Source organism: Tachyglossus aculeatus, chromosome 5 (assembly GCF_015852505.1).
Source record: "Tachyglossus aculeatus isolate mTacAcu1 chromosome 5, mTacAcu1.pri, whole genome shotgun sequence".
In the NCBI taxonomy this organism is placed as follows: Eukaryota; Metazoa; Chordata; class Mammalia; order Monotremata; family Tachyglossidae; genus Tachyglossus; species Tachyglossus aculeatus.
The window spans coordinates 89,215,854-89,232,555 of NC_052070.1; the positions used below are offsets into that span (position 1 = coordinate 89,215,854).

Here is a 16,702-nt window from a genome sequence, read left to right on the forward strand (position 1 = left end):
GATGATGCAGAAGGGAGAGTGAGCCAGGGAAAAGAAGACTTAAATCAGAAAAGGCCTTTTGGAGGAGATGAAACCTTCGTAATGCTTTGAAGGTGGAGAGAGTGGTGGTCTGGTGTATACTGTCAAGGAGGGAGTTCCAAGCTAGGGGGATGACATGGGAAAAGGGTCGCTGGGCATTAGACTTTAAGCTCGTTGTGGACAGATGTGTCTGCTTATTCTGTTGCACTCTCCCAAGTGCTTAATGCACTGCTCTGCACACAGTAAGTGCTCAAAAAATATGAATGAATGAATGAGTTTGTGAGGGAGGAAGTCAGGCTTTACTTCCACCACTGCAGCAGCAGCAGCAGCTTCTTGACACTGCTGCCATTGCCAGCCATTTTGGTGTTTCCATCCATGGAGAGGCTGAAGCAACTTGGAGCTCTCGTGAGGCCCACATGAAACAGCCCAACTTGTGGCACTGGAGAGACTGTCCCCCCTTGTAGGGGGATTTCAGCAAGTTGTTTTTCTTGGTAAGTGAGAGGAGAACAATATCCATGTTTTAGGACTAAGAGGAGTGGAAGGAGGGGGTCAGGAAGCAAGCCATTCCATCTCCACTGGCAAATGATAGCACCTTCCACCATTTTTGTAATGTTGTTTGTTAAGGTCTTACTGTGTGCCAGGCACTGTACCAAGTGCTGGAGTAGAAACAGAATAATCAGGTTGGTTATAGTACCTGTCCCACATAGGCTCACAGTCTTAATCCCCATTTTACAGATGAGGTAATTGAGGCACAGAGCAGTTACGTGACTTGCTCAAGGTCACAGCAGACAAGTAGTGAAGCTAGGATTAGAACCCAAGTCCTCCTGACTCACAGACCTGTGCTCTGTCCTCTGTGCTTCATCATCATCATCATCATCAATCGTATTTATTGAGCGCTTACTATGTGCAGAGCACTGTACTAAGCGCTTGGGAAGTACAAATTGGCAACATATAGAGACAGTCCCTACCCAACAGTGGGCTCACAGTCTAAAAGGGGGAGACAGAGAACAAAACCAAACATACTAACAAAATAAAATAAATAGAATAAATAGAATAGATATGTACAAATGCTTCCTCACCTGGCCACCAGAATTTCCTTCCACCTCTTTCCCTTCTTCCTCCCTGGCTTTCCCCACTTCTTCCCTCCACCACCTCCTGACTCTTATGTCATCTTTGCCACTCCGCTGAAACCTCATCTCAGTGCTCAGAAAATGACTCATTTTATTTATTTTCTGGTTAGTACAGGCCAGGTCATCTACGAGGACATTGGTGAGCTTGTTGTCCAAGCTCTCTGAATCCACCTGAATCTATTTGCTAAACCAAATCGAGGGCACTTAAGTATACCACAGAGGACCTCCAAATTGTATTACTAGTGCTGCTTTTTTAGGAAAACTAAGATGGAAATCCCAGCCAAGATTCATTCACCTCAGTGGTAATGGATTACCAAAGGCTGAGAATATTTGCTGGATATTGGATGATTTGCTGGCTCAATCATTTTTGTAGTGTATTGCTTCAGCATTCAAACTTGTCTCATTGTAGCAGCCAATTAACCTGGAGGGACGTTCAACATCTACTTGTGAAAACCTCCAGGCCGGCTCATCTGAAAACAAGTGACTGGAAAATAAATGGAGCAGGTCGGAAAGGTAAGGCATTTTCTCCATTTGCTGATCAATGCACCGTTTCCTGTGAGTAGACAAGGGACTGCGCTAACAGACGGTGCATGTGGGATGGCAGAACTGTGCATGGCTCCCTGTTCCACAAATCTGAGAAAAAGCTTAAATGTCTGTAACTTTGTTGCGCTACTTGGGGTTTGATTTGCCTGTTTAAATAGGAAGATAATTCAGACTTACTACTGTGTCTCAGATAAAATTCTTGAAATGACTTGAACCCTCGTTGTCTTAATAAAAGGGCCCTTCTATAGAGGTTTTCCTTCAAAGCAGAGCTCATGAGCTATGAGTTTCAGATTAAGTAGTATTGTTACGCAAGATCTTTTTTTCAATAAATCTGTAGTATTCATAAAGGTAAATGAAAAGTCATATCAATTTGTGTATTAAACCATGGCTGTCTCATGTGGATTAGAATCCAAGGCTCTTAAAATGAATCGATCAATGGTATTTATTGAGCAGTTACTTTGTGAAGAGCACTCTGTTAAGCGCTTTGGGAAGTACAGTACAACAGTGGTAGATGCAATTGCTGCCCTCCAGAAGCTTGCAGTCTACAGGGGGAGACGGGCATTAGAATAGATTACAGAAAGGGGAAATAGTAAAATGGGGAAATGAAACTCAGCATCAGAGGCCTGGGATTTGGAACCTAGTTCCCCAGCCAAGTATAACACCCACAATTGCTAGAGAAGCAGGTTCCGGGGAGTCTCTAATGCATGCCCAAGAGCCACATGTGGGCCACCCTGCTTGTCACACTCATGGCCACGTTTTAGCCTCCACTATCCACCTTGCTGCTCCCAAATCCTACATTGCTATATCTGATTATGTGTCACCTTTGACACACACACACCCCACAACCCGCCCATTTCCCTGACCCAGTTTTTCCACCCAAACTGATTATCTGTCTGACCTGATTGTCTTGCCTCTACCCCAGTGCTTAGTAAAATACTTGGCACATGGAAAGCACTTGGCACGTAGAAAGTGCTTAACAAGTAACATTGTTGTAATTAACATAATGTTAGTGTAATGGAATATATCTGTAGTTTATTTATATTAATGTCTTTTTCCCCCTCTGGAATGTAAGCTCATTTTGGGCAGGGAATGTGTCTGTTTATTATTATATTATACTCTCCCAGGCGTGTTCTGAACACGGTAAGTGCTCAATAAATACGACTGAATGAACAAATAATTAATACTACAACTAATAATGATGATAGTCTGCCTCTGCTCAGACAGCAGAAACATAATAGGGAACCCAGGGAAGCATAGACTGCTGAGACACTTACCTTAGAAATGTTGTTAGGCAGCACTTTGCTAGTCCTTCTGAAGTACACGCCAATTCCCTGTCCCTGCTTCACCTACTCCTTCTCGCCACCAGATTCCCAACACCCCAAGTCACATCAACCACCTTTAGCTCATGTGTGTGTGTATATATATGAGAAGCAGCATAGCATAGTGGAAAGAGCATGGGCTTGGGAATCAGAGGTCATGGGTTCTAATCCTAGCTCCACCACTTGTCAGCTGTGTGACTTTGGGCAAGTCACTTAAATTTTCTGTGCCTCAGCTACCTCATCTGTAAAATGGGAGTTAAGACTGTGAGCCCCACGTGGGACTACCTGATTACCTTGTATCTACCCCAGTGCTTAGAACAGTGCTTGGCACATAGCAAGCACTTAACAAATACCATCATCATCATTATTATTATTATACCCTCCCTTAGCACTTGTGTTATTCATTTGGTTTTTTTATGGCACTTGAAGTGCTTACTATGTGCCAAGCGCTATACTAACCCCTAGGGTAGATGTAAAATAATCAGGTTGGACACAGTCCCTGTCCCACCTGGGGTTCACAGTCTAAGTATAAATCTATATGTATATGTACCATCACTATTGATTCCGATTATCTCATTTGGAATATTTTCATGTCTGTCTCCTCCAGTTGGAATATAAGCTCCTTGTGGGCAGGAAATTAATTCATTCAATCGTATTTATTGAGCATTTACTGTGTGCAGAGCACTGTACTAAGCGCTTACTAAGGAAATGTGATTTGTGCCTTTTCCCAATCACTTAAGTGCCATGCATTGTACCCAGTGTGTGCTCAATAAAAGCTTTTCTCACTACTGGTGGTACAACTACTACTACACAAAGCAAAAATGCTGCTTCCTCCTGCTCTTTAGGCATAAGGAAGAAAATGAGTCTTTTGTCTCAGGACCATAGAGAAATGGTTCTAGATCTGAGGTGCTTCCACCAGACTTGTTCTTCTGAGTGCCATGGGAGTTACAGCCACGGTTAGGAAAAAGTTTTATATGTTTAACTCACAGCAAGAGGACAAATCAAGGTGATTCTATGGAGATGACTTTCCGAATTTAGCCAGACCGACGGTGTTTTTCTCTTCCCTCCTTCTATTTAGTACAGCACTCCGTAGACTAGGCTGTCAGCTTGACATGAGCAGGGAACACATCCATCAGCTCTTTTATATTTTACTCTCTCAAGCACTTAGTACAGTGCTTTGCACACAGTAAATGCTCAATAAGTATGATTGATTGATTAAGGAAAGTGCTCTGCATCCAGTGAGCGCTCAATAAATACCATTGACTGATTGAGCTACTCTGCATTAGGACCTCATCCCTTTGTTTGCATGGTAATAAAAATAATAATGATGGCATTTGTTAAGTGCTTACTATGTGCAAAGTACTGTTCTAAGCGCTGGGGAGGATACAAGGTGATCAGGTTGTCCCATGTGGGGCTCACAGTCTTCATCCCCATTTTACATATGCGATAACTGAGGCACAGAGAAACTAAGGACTTGCCCGAGGTCACACAGCTGACAATTGGTGGAGCCGGGATTTCAACCTATGACCTCTGACTCCCAATCCTGTGCTCTTTCCATGGTACCAAGTCTCATGTCAGGAAATTTGTTTTTGGCTCAGGGCTAGTTGGGACCCTCACATCAAGGGCCTTAGTACAGTGCCTGGCACATAGTAAGCGCTAAACAAATAATAATAATAATTGGCATTTATTAAGCGCTTACCTTGTGAAAAGCACTGTTCTAAGCGCTGGGGAGGTTACAAGGTGATCAGGTTGTCCCACATAGGGACCAACCTAATCTTAGTGGGGATTATGCCATGCAGAAAGTATTAATGTTTTCAGAGTCTAGTACCTACTTGTCCCCCTTATAATAATAATAATTGTGGTATTTAATAATAATAATAATAATGATGACATTTATAAAGAGCTTCCTATGTGCAAAGCACTGTTCTAAGTGCTGGGGAGGTTACAAGGTGATCAGGTTGTCCCACGGGGGGCTCACAGTCTTAATCCCCATTTTACAGATGAGGTAACTAAGGCACAGAGAAGTGAAGTGACTTGCCCAAAGTCACACAGCTGACAATTGCCAGAGCTGGGATTTGAACTCATGACTTCTGACTCCAAAACCCGGGCTCTTTCCACTGAGCCTTGCTGCTTCTCTATTGTGTTTACTATGTGTCAGACACTGTACTAAGCACTGGGGTGGATACCAGTAAATCAGGTTGGACACAGTCCCTGTCCCACATGTGGGTCACAGTCTCAATCCCCATTTTACAGATAAGGTAACTGAGGCCCAGAGAAGTGAAATGACTTGCCCAAGGTCACACAGCAGACAAGTGGTGGAGCCTGGTTTAGAACCCATGACCTTCTAACTTGCAGGCCCATGGTCTATCCCCTGTGCCATGCTGCTTGCCTGCACTTATGTGCTGCTTTGAGAACCCTGTTGTCAGCATGTTCATCTGATTGATGGGCTCTGTGTTCGACTTTTTCAGTGTCCTGACCTGCTCGGACTAGCCCATTACGGACATAGTCACTGGGACATTTTTAGCCTGTCCAGTACTTTACATTTTCTAGTCCTGCACACAGTGACGTAGAACAGTGCATATTCCCAACAACTCTTGTCAAAAAGTTAACAGCGAGAAAAGCACAACAAAAGTTTCTGTTTTTTTCAGTTAGCCATCTCTATGGATTTGGCTTGGTGGATGCTGAAGGTATTGTTGTTGAAGCTAAGAAATGGAGAGCAGTACCATCTCAGCACACATGCATTGGAACCTCAGATAAAAGACCCAGGTGAGTTTTGGGGCTGCCTCTAACCTTTCAGGTGAAAGGCTGCCATGTTTACATAAAAATCGATTCTAAGGGAATCGGGACTCTTGTATGAAATGAGACCATTGCTTTAGGGGGAAACATTCCCTTTAGAAATTCAGTCAGGTAGGAAAGGAGAAGTGTACGGTTGTGGCCTTTTAGAGTATATCTACTGGAAAAAAAATGTTCTTTTTCTGGAGAGAAATTTATTTTTAAATTTTGAACCTTTTATAGTCTAAATCCACCATTTCCAAGTCAGAATCCAAGGCTCATAGAAGGACAAGAGCTAACGGGGGAGACATGAACAGGCAGAATGGCAATCTTTTTAGGATTACCAGAAGAGATGCCCAGAGATGCACCCAGGTCTGAAAAAGAAAAATGTAAAGGAATTAATTTTCACATAGATTTCTCTTTCAAAGCCTGCTTGCATCTTATGGCCTGGTACATTTTCATAATGTAGTAAAATTCTTCCTTGCATTCATCCCTTTTTTACTTGCAAAGTAACCCATGGGTGAATGTTACATCTGAAACAAGGAAACTTTTGACTCATTGTGGAAAACTTATTTTTTTCAGGGCAATAACAGACTAATTTGGAGATTCTTCCTTCTCTTACTCGGTTAATAATAATAGTAATAATAATAATAATGGCATTTGTTAAGCGCTTACTATGTGCAAAGCACTGTTCTAAGTGCTGGGGGGGATACAAGGTGATCAGGTTGTCCCACATGGGGGCTCACAGTCTTCATCTCCATTTTACGGATGAGGTCACTGAGGCTCCGAGAAGTTAAGTGACTTGCCCTAGGTCACACAGCAGACATGTGGCAGAGCTGGGATTCGAACCCATGACCTCTCACTCCAAAGCCCATGCTCTTTCCACTGAGCCATGCTGCTTGGCTTAACCGTTGGTTTTCCTTTATATTTGTTTATATGAAGTTAAATACATGAATTAGGGTGGGATGGGGATGCAGATTCCATCCATGAGTTGAATAATAGGTGCTGGGTTATGTTAGCAGAGAAAATATTGTCAAGCTCCTTGTGAATTTTACCTGTGAAATCAAATAGTGGTATTTACTGGGGGCTTACTGTGTGCAGAACACTGAACTATATGCTTGGGAGAGTATAATACAACAGAGTTGGTAGACCCATTCCATGTTCACAAGGAAAAGTGCCCAATTAAAAAAAAATACTTTTAGAGTGCAGCAGTATTGAGAACGATAATTGTGGTATTTGTTAACACTTACTGTACCAAGTACTGTTCTAAGCACTGGGATAGCTTAAAATGATCAGGTCGGACATGGCCTCTGACCCACATGGGACTCACAATCTAGGAAGGAGGGAGAACAGGAATGTTATCACCATTTTACAGATGAGGAGACAGGCACAGAAAAATTAAGTGACTTACCCATGGTCACGCAGCAGGGATGTGATAGAGCCAGGTTTTAACTCTGAGTTTCCTGACTCCTAGCCCCGTGTTCTTTCCACTAAGTAGTAGAAACAAGAAAGATGTTTATGTGGCAGGACATCCTTGCTCTTGGATAGTTAGGTGGCAAGAATGAAATGGTGAAATGTCTACTTTACATTTATAAAGTAATACAGAATTCCATTTGTTGCAGTTTGGAATCGCAATTTGCTGTTTTGAATTGTTTCATCTCTTAAAAACTTTGATTTTCACCCCATCCCCTCAGTGCTTATAAAATTTATTTTGATGTCTGTCTTCCTCTCTACTCTGTAAGGTTTTTATGGGCAGGAATCATGTCTACCTACTCTAATATACTGAATCCTCCCAAGAGCTCAGTACAGTGCAAAGCAGGTAGTAAGCACTCAGTAAATACCATTGATTGATCTGGAATGCATCCTAGAATGCTGCCTGAAACGTTTTATTAGATGAGAAGTATTTTCATGGCCCTGCTAAATCCCCAGGTTAACCACTGGGCAGTTTCTCTTTTGCCTCATGTTATCTTGAAGTTCCCTATCTCGAAATTTGCATTGCTATCCTGAAACTGCTATCTTGAAATCTGAAGTACGGTGTACTAAAAAGGCTGTCATATCCAGGGAAAAGGGAGAAACCTCAGAAAATTTAAGCCGTTTTTTTCCTCTGAAGGGACACTTTTTGCATAAGGGAAACCCCATTGAATTAGTAGGACTGATGGCAAAGCCTGGAATGGCGAGATCCATTTGGAATGGAAGACTGTAATTAGTGAATTACAAGATACCTGGATTCAATTTGCTGACCAAAGTCTCCTGAACATTTTTTTTCCACTAGCTTATACGCAAGCTGTTGTTCTGTCTTTACCTATCTTTTTAACTTCTAAAGAAAGAAGTTTTCTACTGCCAGATCCAAGAAAAGTGGTACCTAGATAGATCATGATCCTTTTTCATTTTTTTCAAAGAAAATTCAAATTATATCAATCAGTCATATTTGAGTGCTTCCTATGTGCAGGGCACTTTACTAAACACTTAGGAGAGTACAACACAACAATGTAACAGACATATTCCTTGCCCACAATGAGTTCACAGGCTAGAGGAAATTAATGTGCAGCATCTAGACAGCACAGGTTGAGGAAACCACTAAACATAATAACACTGTTCCTTTGAAGAAACCGAAATTGAAGGAGTTTCGCAGAAATAGAATGAGACTTCTATTTTAAGTATAAAGACTTTTTTTAATAGTTTAAAACTCAAATTTGGACTCGAAAGAATTTCCTCTAAGGCTTCCACCTGCAAGTTCTAAGCATCGCCAAAGCAAAGAAGTTCAAAGACCATCATTTAGGGGTTCTAAGGTTCAAGAGACCTAGAAGCAGTGGTGTGTACCCAATGGCAATTGTAGATCTTCTTATCTTTTATTCTCAACACATGGATTACTCATTTTATCCCAAAGCAGATGATTGGGGGTGGGGGGGAGGGGGCAGTGTGTGTGTCTGTGAGTGTGAGAGAGAGAGAGAGGGGAGAGAGAGACACCAATTACCAAGAGTTAAAGAAATCAATTGAACCTGGAAACAAGAGGCAGGAATGTTTGGTACAGTTTTCTCTATTGCAATTTTAGCCCCCTCCTGGAAGGAACTGATTTTTAGGAGAATAGCTCATAGACTGCAAACTTGTTGTGAATAGGGAATATGGCTGCTTATTATTGTATTGTACTCTCTCAAGCATTTAGTACAGTGCTCTAAAGGCACACAGTAAGTATTCAGTAAATACTATTGAATAATGCCTTTCACCATACTTGATTATCCAAGCCACCTACAACATTGTAATGGACAGTCTAGCTACTGCTCTAATCTGTGATGTTCCCTGGCCACCATTTGTGCTATATGGAAGGTGCCAGTCTTCAGAATTAGGGGAAGAAATCACCAGTGGCATAAATTTATTCCCCATCCCCCTCCCCTGCTTTATCTTTGTCTCTTCCGAACATGATTGCTACCTAACTGCATCAGTCTGCTTCTCGGGCTCTCCTTTTTCAACATTTCTCCTCCTCCTGGAATCAGTTTCTGTGCAGTTCCTAGGATCTTCTGTCCATTCCAAATCATCTAAGCCTCTTCCAGTTGTGAGGAATAGAGAGAAAGAGAGGGAATGAGACAGAGAGAAAGAAAAGGAATAGAGAGAAAGAGAGGGAGTGAGACAGAGAGAAAGATACAGCTCTACAGTGAACTACTCATTATGCACATGGATGTGCTTGTGTTTGAGTAGAAGGAGAATTGTAGTTTGGGGAGGAAGCTAAGTGTCTTGGACAGTTGTTTCCAATTATCCTCTACACAAGCTGTTAGCATGTCTGGGTAAAGGTCTTTACAAACTTCAGCTTCTGCCAGAAGTTCTGCCAGATAAAAGAAAGGTTGTAGAACTCACTTCCCTAGATTGGACTTGGAATAGTAATAATAATTTTGGTATTCGTTCAGTGCCAACTATGTGCCAAGCACTGGGGTAGATACAAAATAATCAAAGCAGACATGGTCTCTTTCCAACATGGAGCTCACAATTTAAAGGGGACAGTAAACAGGTGTTGAATCCTCATTTTACAGATGAGGAAGCTGAGGCACAGAAAAGTTAAGTGATTTGTCCAAGGTCACACAGCAGGGAAGTGGCTGAGCTGGGATAAGATTCCAAATCCTCTGGCTCCCAGGTTCATGCTCTATCCACTGGGCCATGCTGCTTCTCAGTAAATAAGGAGTATGGAGTAAGGAATACAGAATAAGGAATCTGGAATATATTGTCAGGAGAGGACTGAGGATTGTGGTAGTCAGTTGGGCCTGGATCACCTGGAGGTATTCAAAATGGGAAGCAGAAAATATGCTGCCCCTTGAGTGCATTTATGAGCTATGCTTCTTGTTTCCTGTCCTTGGTAATATTGGTAGGGTCTGTGAGGGCTGAAATGAAAAGGATTGTTAGTGGGTCCTGCTTTTTGGGAACCTCCTGCACCATCAACCAGGCACTTGCCCCTGACCTTCTCTTTTCCCCTGACTTGCAGTTTTGTTGAGAGATTGGTTGTGAAAGAGGTTGCATCTGAAAATTCTTCCTGTAAAACATCATTCCCTCCCTCGGTGACCACACCCACTGCGTGGGGAAGTAAGCTGATCTGGGAATTATAAGGTCCGCTATGAGAAATCGTGTGATTCAGCTTGGGGAAGGCTAGGAAAGGAACACCAAGACAAATTTCCATTTGGAGGAATGCTGTTTATTTTCAACTGCTCTGCAAAGGGCAAAGAGAGAATTTTGCTACTTGATTTAAAAGGCCCGAGACAAAGCTAAAGCCACGGTAGGCCATTAGAAGAGACTTGAGTGATTTTGTAGGAACTGGAGCCTTATCCTCTCTCCACTGGGATATCTGGATAATCTTGGACATGTCACTAAACCTGTCTTTGTCCATTTTCTTCTCATAAAAAAAGAATCATAAGGGAGTGGTGAAGGCAGGTGAGTTTTTGCATGTGAAAGTCTTAGAGAACATTAAGGCCAAGGTACAGTTCACAAATAAGGTAATGTGAATATATTCACATTGTAATGGGAACATAAACACAAACATAAGTTGCTTAATCACTATATGTGTGGTGAATGGAAGAGCGAAAAATTGATTTCTTTGCAGCTTTCTTTCAGAAGAAAATTTCCAACTACTGCACTGCTTTCAGAGCCAAAAAAAAACCTCAGCTAATAAATGTCTTATTGATCCCCTAAGACTCTTCTAGCTGATGCTTTCTTTACTCTCCTAAATAATTCAGAGTTCTGTGAAAAATATGGAAAGATTTCCATGGTGCCCTAGTCAGCTCTGAGATCATTTTCTTTTGAGACCAACTCAGAGATAGTTAAGATTTTGCCCACACATTTTGTTAAAGTAGGTTGAAAGGTAGTTGTTCTAACCAGGGTTATAACTCTGTGTTAGTCCATGTCATATTTCCAAGGGGAAAAAAACAGAAGAATTTTAGCCAATTTTAGAGGAAGTCGAACTGTTCAACTAGAGGTAGTGGACACCCTAGAGTTTTCATTATTTGAAGAAGATTTTGGCCTTGGGTGAAACTCGCATCTTAGTAAACAAAAAAGATGGACCAGATAAAGAAATTTTTCTTTTCTTCTGGATCAAGAAAAGAGAACTCTTCTGACCTAGGCAGGCCCCCAAAACCTGCCTGAATTGAGTTGTTACGTAAATGTAAGTGTTTTCCTATTGGTCCAGCCAATTGACTGATTTCTCTAAGGCAACATTGTGTATCAGTCTAGATTAGTGGATCAGGCTTTTAAAAAGAAAAAAGGACCTTTCATGGTAAATCTCATTTACGGAACAGATGATTTGTTCACCAGAGGAGCATTATTTCATTGGCGAAAATAAGAGATGTGGAGTAGTTATGAATTCATAGTTGCGCAAGTTCATAAAACAATTTGTCTGTTGCAGACACTAATCACACTCCTAGGAGAAGTGCCGTGGCAATAAAAAAGGTATTTTGTATCCCACAGCACATAGATCTTAAAGGTGGTTCAAAAGCTTCCTGCTACCACCACAATGCCCTTCCGCAGACAGTAATACGATTGTAGTGTGGGGCAAAGCAGGCCTCTTGCTTTCCTGTAGCTTAATTTAACAAGGAACATTAACGGGCAGGGAAGTACTGGTGGTAGCGGTAAATTGGGGGAGCATGGGAAGTGAGTAGAAACCAGAAATATTTTCTCCTTTTCCTATGCCTCGTATTTAAATGGGAAGAAGTCAAGTAAAAGGCTTGATCCTCAAGGTCAAGTGGCATCCTGGCTCCTCTCACCACTCTGGAACTCCTAAAATTTTCTTCATATTTTCACATGTGAGTTTAAATGCACACATTTTAAGAGGACCACAAACCACCTGTTGTTGGAAAGTTTTTTTTTTTTCTTACATGTAGCTGTTTTGCATCCCTGCCCTTGGAAATATCTGTGTCTTACTTAAGATAGGCAAACAGGATGAGCAGTTGAAATATTTTGTTTTCCATAAGTGTCAGTTAGTGTTAGGTGCTTTTCCTACCCAAAAAGGCCACAGACATTTGCTTTGCTGCTGTTTATCTAAAGCTGTTTGCATGGTATTCTACACGGCATTCTATTTTCTGTCAGGGAACCTTCTGGGTCTTGAGCCTAAACACAAATCAATTCAAGTTTAAAGGAATCTGAATCTGAGTAACAGCCTGGATTGCCTCCACCACCAGAGTATCCTATGAAAGAATTTGAAATTCCAGGGTCGTGAGCTTAGAGACAAAATCCAAGCTATTGAGATGCTAGATAAGGAAAGACTAATTAGGTGCTAGTTTGGCAGAAGCCAATGACTTGGGACCATTGTTGACCCATAACCTGAATATGAGTCTGCTTTGTAGTGCTATTATGGAAAAGCAAACCTGATGCTAGGTCGAATTAGGAGTTTGATGTGTAAGAGTTGGAAAACAATCTCTCCACTCTGACTTGGAAGGAGTTGGAGAGGCTCCAGACTAGAGCAACAAAAAATGATGAGATGGAAAATCTTCTTACTGGGAAAAGATACAAGAATTGAGGTTATTTAGTCTAAAGAGGAGACATTAAAAGTAAAGATAACTTTCTTCAAGCATATGCAGGGTTAGTATGAGGCTGAGGCTGACCAGTTGTTTTCCCTGTGTTAAATAAGGGAATTGAAGAGGATTGATTGAAAGAAACATAGTCTAAAATTGCTGAAAGAGAGAGTTCAGTTAAAAATAACTAATCATTTATTCCCCGCGATGGGTGATGGGAAAGGCTATAAAGGAGGGTTGCAGGAAAAGATTTTCATCTCCAGAGGGCTTCAGAATTAAAATAGACAATACTACATCTGCGATACTTCAGGGGAAAATCTGCCTGTTTCCTTTCTCTCTTTTCCTCCCTTTCCACATCTCTCCCTGTCCCTCTACCTTCCTCCTCATCTTCTTTGTCTTTCTCTTTGTCCTAAATTTGCACACATATATATATATATATATATTCAATTTTGAGTACAGGATAAGAAGTAAAATTTCAACTATCTGATGGACTTTCAGGATTTGTTTCTATCCAAGTTCATTTTAAAAGTAATATATGTTTTATTAATATGACGATGGCTTTTCTCATATCACTTAAAAATTTGTTATTTTTTAATTATTGATGCGTTCCTTAGACTAAAAACCTAATATCAAGAGCTGTGTGATATTAAGGATGTGATTAATTTGACTTACTATTTTGGAGTTAAAAATGATGGCCTTTTTTTCCCCAGCAAGAGACAGTTGTTAGATGTGGAAATTTGCATGGCTCTGATTTCTTATCAACCAACTTGAAGTATTGTGACTCATAGGTGGGATGTTTTTGTTACTACTAAAAGTGTAGGACTTTCTTCAGTTAAAAATCAATATAAATTATAAATGAGATCACTAAAAATATATTTTTGTGGGTAGTTTGGTATGTGTAATCTACTTTTCTACAGAATAAATTGTCCTAAGTAAAGATGTTGGTCATGCCCCGCTTAATCAATCAATCAGTGATATTTGCAGAACACCTACTAGTGTGGAGCACTGGTGCTTGGAAATGCATACTAGAAGCAAAACATACATTTCATAGGAGAATCAGAATGACCTAGTGGATAGAGGAGGGCTTGGGAGTCAGAGGGACCTGGGTTCTAATCCCTGTTCTGCCACTTTTCTACTGGGTGACCCTGCACGAATCACTTCTCTGGGCCTCAACTACCTCAGCTGTAAAATGGGTAGTAAGACTGTGAGCCCCATATGGGACAGGGACTGTGTCCAAACCAATTTACTTGTATCCTTCCCAGTGCTTAATATAGTGCCTGGCATATAATAAGAACTTAACAAATGCCACTTATAATTATTATATGCTCTTGAAGAGCTTACAATCTAAAGTTTGCAATCTCGCACCTTCTTGGGAACTTTTCCAGGTGCTGTGCTTCAGCTGTCTTCCCAACTGTATATTTATGGATTATATATTTCACTTTGAGCTTTTCCAAATGAAGGACATTTGAGGGCTTTAAGATGTTTGACCACACTTATAGCATCCATCCATCATTACAATTCCAAAAATATTCCTAAAGTGAATGTTATCAGAATTACCAGGTCACTATCAATTAATCAATCATTCAATCGTATTTATTGAGCGCTTACTGTGTGCAGAGCACTGTACTAAGCGCTTGGGAAGTACAAGTTTTGGACCTAGGCCAAGCCTTTAAAAGATGGTTTTGAACCTTGTTTTCTGCAGTGGGAGCAATCAATGAGCACTTACTGTGTGCAGAGCACTGTAATAAACACTTGGGAGAGTACAATATAACAGATACATTCCCTGCCCTCAGCGAGCTTACAGTCTAAGAGCTGAGAGAAGCTTGGGTGAACAGAGCTTTATTCTCTGTTTCTGATTACTAAAAAGACACATTTCTGAGTCCTGCTGATTGCTAAACAGGAATTAGGATGTTTTGTTTTTTTCTTCCCCCCTGCTTGCTGGCTCTCCCTCCCATTTCCTCCTATCCCTAACTGCATGAGAAATAATTTACCTGGCTATGCAGAAAATGGCAATGGATAAGCAATCTCAAGGGCTTTCTCTGTCTGTTCTCCATCTTCTATGTGCACTGTTAAACCAACACAGGCAACAAAATTGGGGGGAACTCAAAGAAGAAAGCCAGCATATCTAAATCAATTTATGGAGTAGGCAAATCATGTTTTCAAATATTTACAAATTCTCCGAGGGAATAACCTCACTGTTTAAGACTATTTTGATTGCTTTTTTATGACTAAGGCAAAAATGAAGCCAAAAGTATGTAATTCCTGAGACACACTGCCCATAGGCTTGGAAGCTTCCCTAGAGGAAAATCTGGGACCTAATAAGAATACTGCTCCCTCTAATAAATTGCACATTAGTGACATAGTAGGGAATTACTAATTTTTTGGTGGGTGGTGATGGTTTTATGTCACTAAGAATGAGATCTTTCTTCAGATTGAAAATCTTGATTGTTGTAGGTCCAAACTCTATGAGGATATGAATAGCTATCATTTAGAATGGTTAGATTTACTACATCATAGAAATTTAAGAGCTGCATCTGGACCGACATTTTAGAAAGTGACTGTAATAATAATAATAATAATTGTGGTATTTATGAAGTTCTTACAGTGTACCAACCACTGTTATATTAATAATTGTGGTATTTTCGAAGCGCTTACTAAGCACCAAGGACTGTACTAAGCATTGAGGTAGAAATAGGATAATCAAGTCCCATATAGGGCTCACAGTTTAAGTAGGATGGAGGACAGGTATTGAATCCCCATTTTGCAGATGAGGGAACTGAAGCACAGCATAGGTAAGCGGCTCGCTTAAGGTCACACAGCAGAGAAGTGGCAGAGCTAGGATTAGAACCCAGGTCCTCTGACTCCTAGGCCTGTGCTCTATCCACTAGGCCAGGCTGCTTTCCCACACACTTGTGTCTAGGGGAAGCTCTTCTCAGATCAGTATCCTGGATTTTCTTGGTTTACAGGAACTCAGGTGAATTTATGGGAATTATCTTGTATCTTCAGAAAAGGAGAAGGAGAGGAAAGATTTGATTTGGGCTGGTACTGTGGGTGTCAGTCCGGACCTTGCTGCTGTGTGACCAAAGTGAAAGATTCTGGGCCCTTACTTGGGGATAATTCTGGGGTTCCTGAAGGAGTTTCACAGTTCCACAATTGCCCCAGCCTCCCTTTGGAGGACCATGGTCATGGGGAGGAGGGGGAGGACAATTTGAAGTCTAAGGAGCTCTTATTTATTCTAAAGGTAGAAGTTTGGGGCAATTCATTGTGAAGCTAAAGTAGTACAGGCTGGAAGATGTGATAGAAGTAGAAGCAATAGATTTACTAAAATTAAAAAGAATTTAATCATGTTTCAGAGAAGTTATTGTTATAAGAAATGTTGGACCCACATAACCTAGACATAAAAAATTGTTATTGATTCCCGTTTTTTCTCCGTACCCACAGGATCATTCCGATTGAGCAGACTGTACGGACAACCACTCTCACCAATGCCTGTGCAGAGCATTACGACCAGCATGTGGTTTACCTAGAACATGTGGTGGTTCGACTATCTATGTCACACCCCCGACGAGGAGATCTTCAGATTCATCTGATTTCTCCCTCAGGAACAAAGTCTCAACTTTTGGCAAGGAGGTAAAGGCAAGCTGTACTTGTATGGGTGTAACGAAACCTCAGCCAGTATTTACAGCTGCACATGACACTCCAACCTAATTGGAATCCAGAATGCTCCTGGAATCCAAAATGTCCTTTTGGAAAACCAATTTGTTATTTTGCTCTTCAGTTCCTGTTTACTCTTGGGTTTTGGTTTTTCCTGGCTTTATCTTTCCCCCCTAAAACAAAGGTCCCTTCCTAAAGCTCTACTAAAGCCTCTTGGTTTGTTTTCAATTCAGGTGTTTTCTTCCTGGAAAACGTATCAGAACAGGAAAATTTAACATGGGGG

The 16,702-nt window shown here is 41.1% G+C and overlaps 1 protein-coding gene across 1 annotated transcript in view; it reads left to right on the top strand.

Moving 5' to 3' along the window:
* PCSK6 (proprotein convertase subtilisin/kexin type 6) overlaps positions 1 to 16,702 on the top strand; it is a 164,670-nt gene that overhangs the window by 98,544 nt on the left and 49,424 nt on the right. Inside the window, exons 10-12 of the mRNA XM_038747349.1 lie at positions 1,558 to 1,661; positions 5,659 to 5,776; positions 16,207 to 16,395. Of these exons, the coding sequence (XP_038603277.1) occupies positions 1,558 to 1,661; positions 5,659 to 5,776; positions 16,207 to 16,395 (411 nt within the window). The remainder of the gene's footprint in view (positions 1 to 1,557; positions 1,662 to 5,658; positions 5,777 to 16,206; positions 16,396 to 16,702) is intronic.